Here is an 8,214-nt window from a genome sequence, read left to right as displayed (position 1 = left end):
TATTATTATTTTTATTTGATATTTAAAATTTTATTTATGATGTTTTTCAGAAAGTGGAGTTATGTTCAAATAATGCTACAGGTGTACATTTGTTTATATATATATCTATATCTAGATAGATATATATATATATCTACTATAGATGGTGACATGAGTTTAAAAAACACAACATATTTGTTGTAAAATAAATCAAGGCAGCAGAAGTTCTGAATTGAGAAAGCTAGTCGGATGACCAGCGGAACGTCTTCAAGGCAAAAAATATATAAAAATACAGAAGTTCAGTTGCCTTGATTTATTTTTTGCACATATACCATGACCTGGATGAAGGAGAACATTCACAGACACAAAAATGCATCCGTTTTTGCTTTGTTTTACCTCTGCTCTACAACAATGTGCTCTCGCGTGTCATGTGATACATTCTCTTTAAATCTGAAGTCAAGAATACATACCTGGAACCGTCTCATGTCCCGGGGGTTCCCTGCAGTCTTCAGGCAATTCTGGTTACATTTCAAAAAGAATTTGAGGAAGAACCTGGAAAAGGCAACGATACAATGCTGGAGGTTAATTTAAGAACATGCCATCAGCAGAGAAAGGCACCTAGGAACGTGAATGTGCTTTGTTGTCTTGAGTATGGTTTTAGATGTCAGTATTTGATTTTCCTACACAGTAATATCTCTCTGTACCGGGATACATAAGGCGCAGTCATCAAAACACTTCAGGTAGCCTTAGATAATAAAATAATTCTGCCAATTTTGCTCACATTTAGGGTGATTTTTGGTGATAGACCTCGGCGACATGGCTGGATGGATTCTGATTTGATTGCATAAAGCTGCCACCGAAAAACTATTTATTGTTTATTAATTATATAGGCGAACTAGAGTCCACCGCCATCAGAACTGTACATCTCTACCAATGCTTTCCTTGGCTCCATCACCCTCAGCATATAGTGCTAACGAGACATCTACAACTCACTGGCATAGAGGTGGACGGTCACCGAAATGTCAAATTGTTCTGTTGTCACATTGCAAAAAATCAAACCTGCTGTAAATTCTGCCATACCACATTACCTAACACAGGGAATAACAAACCATAATAACAACAAAAAGTCTGAACGTGCCAGCCAAAGACAACTTATTAGTCTTGCTTCTCTTTACCAAAAATCATGTATATTGCATTAGGACGGCATTCATTCCAAAAAAAGAACATGTTTTCTTGAGAGACATTTACAGCCTGATGATAGCCAATTCACGAATGTGATGTGTAAAGTAATGCAAATAATAAAATATCATTATCTCTTCTTTTTATCACCTACTTGAGGCTGAGAAAGGCGATGTTTTGTAATGTGCTGCCGCTTAAATAATGTATGCCAGTGCCATGTACACACAGCAAACACATCAGCATCACGCCGTAGATGTAAACATGCTGATGTGCATTAAAGGAAGCCGCTGTGAACAGCACATTACATGGCATTTAAAGAATAACTCTGGGCAGAATTAATTATTCTTAACCCCTTGTAGTGGGGCTACCCCCCCCTTACCCCCTCTGGCTACCCCCCCGCCCGTGACTGCAAGGGTTAAGTGCTCATTTTGGTCTAGGGATCAAAATAAAAAATATATACTCACCTGAACCTAGACCGCTCCCTGCCGTTTCTCTCGCTCCCCCTCTGCTCCAGCGTTCCAAGGTCCTGTGTGTCATCACATCCTATACAGCGTATAGGGCGCAAGGACGCCAAGGGACATTGCACCAGCGGAGGAGGAGAGAGGCTTCAGGGACGAGTCTAGCAGCCAACTGGCTGCAAGGTTCAGGTGAGTATAACTTTTTTATTTCACACTAAATTTTTCATCCATCCTTGCGATTTTTGCATTGGTTGTTTTTAAATGGTGATATTAAGACAATGTCCCAATGAATTTAGGTTATTCGGCATGGTCCCCGTGATCAGGGTTAGGGCAGAGGTGTGTTTTCCCACTTCAGAAGGCTGCACATGAATAAACACACTACATGGCTAAAAGTAGGGATGCACCAATACCGGTTTTGCCGTATCGAGGACAAGTGTCGATACTTTGCTTTCGATACTCGGCGATAACGAGTACCGATACCTGTGCTTGCGCTGGCATGGAGCAGGCTTCCGGGGCAATCAGGAAGCCGGGCAGTGGGTAATGACATACTGCCTGGCTTCCTGATTGCCCGGGAAGCTGGCTCCATGTTGTTTGGCCGGCTTGATTGTGATTGGCCGGGAGACCAGCTTCCCAGCCATTTAGCATCGAGCCGGCTTCCCGGCCAATCAGGAAGCTGAGAGCTCAGGTACCTTTTTAGTTTTCCGTTAGCACTTTTCACCCAGCAGCAGGCAAACTGAGCCCTGAGCATTAGGCTGGCATATATAGTGGCCTGTGCACAGCTAGTAATAAGGTCTGGTCAACAAGTAAGGTGTGGACCAAGGAATGAAGGCTTTTCCCACCCAGTGTTCTACAAAGCCTCCAAGCTTCAGGACCCACAACTGAGAAAACAAAAAAGTTTGTTTCCTCCACCCAGGAGCCCCTCACTAGGTGTAATCGAAAACCTAGATGACACACTATAAACAATTGAGTAAGTTAGAGTTACAGCAAAACACTGGACCAAAATATTGATAAAAATGAATAACCCAATAAAAGCTAAAATGACAAAATCAGCGTTTGTAGTCATATTCCCTTTTTTAATACAGAGCTTTCCTCTGCAGTACTATTTTCTGCCACTAGATGTCCTCAGTGGGATGGCCAGCATCATACAACCCACTTCCCCTGAGCCAGGGTTGTCCTGTACCCACCCCCAGCTTGTGACTGTACATTGAAAGGAAATGGAAACCAGTGAAGAGTTTCTCTCTCTGTCACTCTGCTCCTTCTATCAACATGCTGCTAGTCAGCACATAAACCAGCGATAGGCAACCTCGGCTTGCCAGCTGTGCTGCAGCTACAAATCCCAGCATGTCTCTGCCACTAGGAGTAATGCCTGTGGCTGTCAGAGTCTTGCAATGCCTCATGGGCCTTGTAGTTCCAAAACAGCTGGAGTACCTAGGTTGCCTATCCCTGGGCTACAGTATTCATTTATTCTAGATACTAGGAGCCTACTATAAACTGATTAGTTCCTTGAGCTGCTTCTTCCTGTCACACTTAAGCTCTGCTGTACAGAGACTGATACCAGTTTGAATTCAGAGATTTACACTGCTTGTATTTAAAAAATGCATGTGGTAATGTATTAGTGATTACGGTGATACGTTATATTGTGTCTTTTATATCAGATTACAGTTCAGCTTTACATCTTGAGAATTGTATTTTAATTTTTTTGCTTGTTTTGGTGTATTTTATTAATATGCCTCTAAATGGGGTTTATGTAACAGGGATTATAATACCTTGCAGGCACACATATGTAAAAGCTTCTTATTAGGAAGGACAGAACGCGTCTGAATGGAAAGTGTTATTTCCCCGCACACAATTGACTGTCTGACCTGTAATCGCATACACCATAAACGGCTACTTTTCATCTTCCTTTATATAGAAGAGACCGCTAATGTGCAACAAATTATACAAACGTGCTGATTGTCTCTTCATGTAGCACATGTACACACATCGGGGCCGAATTTTTTTTTCATTTACAATGACCTCTGTTCCTTCAAAAGAGGTTCAAATGCATCCCTAATATGTGCTCATCCAGAAACTTTGGGGTGCACAAAGTCGAGAAAGATTATGACTCCCACAATAAATCAATCCCATTTGTGTGAATGTTGTTAGCTGTCCTTTCAGATAAAGTAACTTTTTGTTAAAGTGACACTAAACTCAGGAGTTAAATCTTAAAAATACATTCAAGTACCTTAATTATTACCAACAATGTATCTTATTTGTGTATCACTCGGCTGTAGATCCTCCAATCATCTCTGAATTGGTGCTGACACTGTCCTTCCTTCTGGTGGGGGGCTACTTTTCTTCCCCGTGGTCCCTGTGTGTTGTAAAGTATCCACCACTCCAAGCTCACTCCTGTGATGGACTACAATCTCAGGTTTAGTTTACTAATTGGTAGGGATGCACCAATACCGATACTAATATCCGTACTATTGCCGATACCGAGTATTTGGGAGAACACTCGTACTCGGTCAAATTCTCCCGATGCTTATCCTGAACTTCCGGTATCAGGAAGCCGGGTGGTGCATCATTACATGCTGCCGGCTTCCTGATTGGCCAGAAAGCCGTCTCCATGCTTCCTCGTCACCTGGGAGCATGGAGCTGGCTTCCCGGTGAATCAGGAAGCCAGGGGGTGGGTAATGACTCGCCCCCCAGCTTTTCAATTGGCTGGGAGGCCGGCTCCATGTTACCTCGTCACCTGGTGACGAGGAGCATGAAGCCAGCTTCCTGGCCATTTAGGAAGGCGGGCGTTGTGCAATGACTCACCGCCTCACTTCCTTATTGGTCAGGAAGCTGGCCAATCAGGAAGCTGGGCAGCGCATCATTACCTGCCCCCCAGTTTCCTGATTGGCCAGAAAGCCGGCCCCATGCTTCCTCGTCAACTGGTAACGAGGGAGCATGGAGGCAGTTTCCCAGCTAATTGGGGTCCGAGTCATTACATGCCGCCCGGCTTCCTGAATGGGACTTCTGGTATCGGTATTCGGTATCAGCGAGCACAGGAAAAAAATGAATATCTGTACTTGTACTCAATACCGAAAAAAACAGTATCGGCGCATCCCTACTGATTTGTATGGAGATTGCAGTCCATCCCGGGAGTGAGCTTTGAGCGGTGGCTACTTTACAACACACACAGGGACCATGGGGAACAAAAGTAGCCCCCCTCCAGAAGGAAGGACAGTGTCAGCACCAATTCAGAGATGATTTGAGGATCTACAGCCGAGTGATACACAAATAAGATACATTTTTGTTAATAGTTAAGGAACTTGAATGTATATTTAAGATTTAACTCCTGAGTTTAGTGTCACTTGGTCCCTATGTGTGTTGTAAAGTAGTCACTGCTCCAAGCTCACTACGGTGATGAACTACAATCTCATGTTTAGTTTACTAATTTGTATTCAGATTGTAGTCCATCAACATCACGTGACCCAAAGAGATGCTGCCTGGGGCAACAACCTCAGGCTGCCTCATTATAGGGATGGCCTTGGCAGTAAGACACAGCTACCGTATAGCACTGCTTAGCAGGAAGCAGAGCATGTATATGTAAATACGACTGTCTCCACATACATGCCTAATTCAAAACCACATTGCTGAAATATACCCATACTGTTACTTATAAAAGAAGGAGCCTATGTTTTTGGGGCAAATTTTTATATTTTTTTTTACATTTGTGGTTTTCTAGCTGTGTTTATAAAAGCAAAACATATGTTTTACATTTTTCTTTTGTGCTCTCCACATAAATATAAAAGACACGCACAAAAGCAGGCAGCACAGTAGTGTAGTAGTTAACACTTCTGCCTTGCAGCACTGGGGGTTCCTGGTTTGTATCCCTGACAGGTCACTAACTATAAAGAGTTTGCATGTTCTCCCTGTGTTTGTATGGTTTTACTTCAGGTACTCTGGTTTCCTCCCAAACTCCTAAAGGTGCCCATACACTGCTCGATTCTCGTACGAGAATTGCGGGAAAACCCGCGATCATACGAGAATCGAGCAGTGTGAACGAAGACGTGCGACCGTTTCTACTGTAAGGTCGAACGTCTTTTGTCTAGGGAGCACGCTAGAAAACCAGCCGAAAATCGTACGATTTTCGGCTGGTTTGAACGGTGGTCGGGAGACAAATGCCGAACGGGCCGGTGTGCGCACGCGCACACTGCCCGTTCTGCATTGCGGTCATCGGAAGCCGGGCTTGCGATGATCGAGAGTACGATCTGCCTGTCCAAGATGGGAAGATCGTACGTTTTTTTAATCACTTTACAACACTCGCAAGACTAAGGTCTTGCGATGGTTGTACAGTGTATGGCCACCTTTAGACATGCTGGAAGATTATTTGGCTCCAGTCTAAATTGGCCCTCATATGTATGTGAGATAGGGACCTTGGATTGTAAGCTCCTTGAGGGGCTGATCTGAATGTGCGCTGTGTAAAGTGCTGCGCAAATTGTCGCCGCCATACCAATAATAATGAATATTCCCAGGGAATGTACAGACTTTACATTCTTTTTAAATTTAGATATATCTGAAAAAGAGATCAGCTTGGTGCGAATAATCTTATTAATGTGTATAAATGTTTTTTATTTGATATATTTTGTTATTTTATATTATTTTACTGCAGCAAAGAGCTTGAATGAGGCAAATGCAAAGCTCCCTCTAGTGGTCAAACCACACATCCCTAGAAGTAATACAGTAACAACAATATGTGAAAGCAATGTAGAAAATAACTAAAAAACAAATGCTGCAATAATATTATTATTATTATTATTATACAGGATTTTGTATGGTGCCAACAGTTTGTGCAGCGCATTACAATATAAGGAAGACATTACAATCACAATACAATTCAAGACAAGATGGTAAGGAGTGCCCTGCCCCTGAGGGCTTACAATCTAATAGCTTGAAATACACGCTCATTGAGAATACACCGTACTTTGTCTTTAACGTGATCAGTTGTACACTCTGCAGGTCACAGTATATTTAAACACATTAATAACACTATAGTTTCCCTTTAATATAAAACATAAAAAAGAAAATACAAATATTCATAAAAAAGTTCAGCAACAATGCCACGTTGCATATCAGACATAATACATAAAAGGGAACCTATGGTAGTTTTGGTTCAATTTTACTTTAGCTTTTTTTTTGTTAAACTAAAAGAACCAAAGATTAATTTTTTTCCTTACTATATGTACACTTATTGTTTTACAAGTAATCCTTTTATACAGAGTAGACAAAGTAATTGCAGAACAGAAGCAGAGAGCAAACATTGTTTCCTTTCAGAATCAGAAATAAGATTTAAAAAATTCAGCTGGAGTTGACTGAAGGCGATGGGGGGTGGGGGGGGAGCACTACCCTAACCTATCCCCTTCTGTGTAAATTTCAACTTGATCTATGGAGCTCTGTAAACAAAAGAGCTAAGGGGGCTGGTTTAGTAAAGGACCAGAGCAAGTACACTTTGCAATGTGAGTTTTTGCTTAGTGACTGCAGAGAAATTTCACTTTGCAAAGAATACGTAATCAGAAGGAACATAAAAAATGCAGGGGGGGGGGGGGATTTATTAAAACTGGAGCAGAAAAATCTGGAGCAGTTGCCTATGGCAACCAATCAGCGTCTCTCTTTAGTTTATTCAGTTAAGGTTTGAAAATTAAAGGTGGGTGCTGATTGGTTGCCATGCACAGCTGCTCCAGTTTTGATCAATTCCCCTTGCAGTGTTTTTGGTTGCACACGATTGGATGATTTAAGCCAACGGAGCTTTTGCCTCATTCACTAAGCTAAGAGAAAATGTCCTTGCAAAACGAAAATTATCTTTGCTTTGTGAACAGCCTAATCTCATTTAGTAAGTCAACTCCAAGGAGTTCCTGTAAGTCGTCTGAAAAGCAACGGAGCTCGACCTGATGGTGACATATTCAAATACAAAGAAATTCATTAATATTGCATTAATGTCTGATTAAGAAAAAAAACATTTTTTTTTTAGTTTTTAGATTTCTTGTTGTTGTTTTAACCATAAAAAAAAATAGGAAAAAAATGCCAAAAAATATATAGTATTTTTAAGCTGTTTTGTAACAATGTTACCCAAGCCAGTCTATAGTTTAATATATGACCCTGGCAGCTAAAAGCCCTTACATATTTCCTAGATCTCGGCAGCCATGGGACCTCTACCATATATTTAGAGGTCCGTAGCCAACATGTGTCCCAAATCCTTAATTTCAGCATTTTTGGCCGTGCTCAAAGTCTCAATCCCACTGGAAATTTCCCAAGAAGTTTCAGCACAAAAACAGACCTTCGAGTAAACCTTTCACCTATCCAACATACGGCCAACGCAGTATGGACAGTATAGCAATGACATGAAGCAGTTATATGGTAAGGCTTGATGCTAGATATCACATGATTGACACTACCACTGAGTCACATTGCATTGGGGATATTAGGATAATAAGCTGTTTTAATTTTATTATCAATCTTTCAATGCATTGCTAGGAGTACTACTGTTCATGCAATGCTACTTCCCCTACTGCAATGCAACTGAATAATTCTTCTATATACTTATTTTCCATAGACCTTTACAGAATACATAGTC

General features: G+C 41.5%; 1 protein-coding gene across 7 annotated transcripts in view; it reads right to left on the bottom strand.

Annotated features, from left to right (window-relative positions):
- Positions 1-8,214, bottom strand: part of EBF2 (early B-cell factor 2) — a 106,672-nt gene that overhangs the window by 22,333 nt on the left and 76,125 nt on the right. For all 7 annotated transcript variants that reach the window (XM_018566226.1, XM_018566223.1, XM_018566225.1 and 4 more), the window contains one exon: positions 450-531. In XM_018566226.1, coding sequence (XP_018421728.1) covers positions 450-531 — 82 coding nt within the window. The remainder of the gene's footprint in view (positions 1-449; positions 532-8,214) is intronic.

The sequence above is a fragment of the Nanorana parkeri genome, unplaced genomic scaffold (assembly GCF_000935625.1).
Source record: "Nanorana parkeri isolate BGI_ZX_2015 unplaced genomic scaffold, ASM93562v1 scaffold926, whole genome shotgun sequence".
NCBI lineage: Eukaryota > Metazoa > Chordata > Amphibia > Anura > Dicroglossidae > Nanorana > Nanorana parkeri.
Note: the sequence above shows the minus strand (reverse complement) of the source record. Positions and strands in the feature narration are given on the sequence as shown.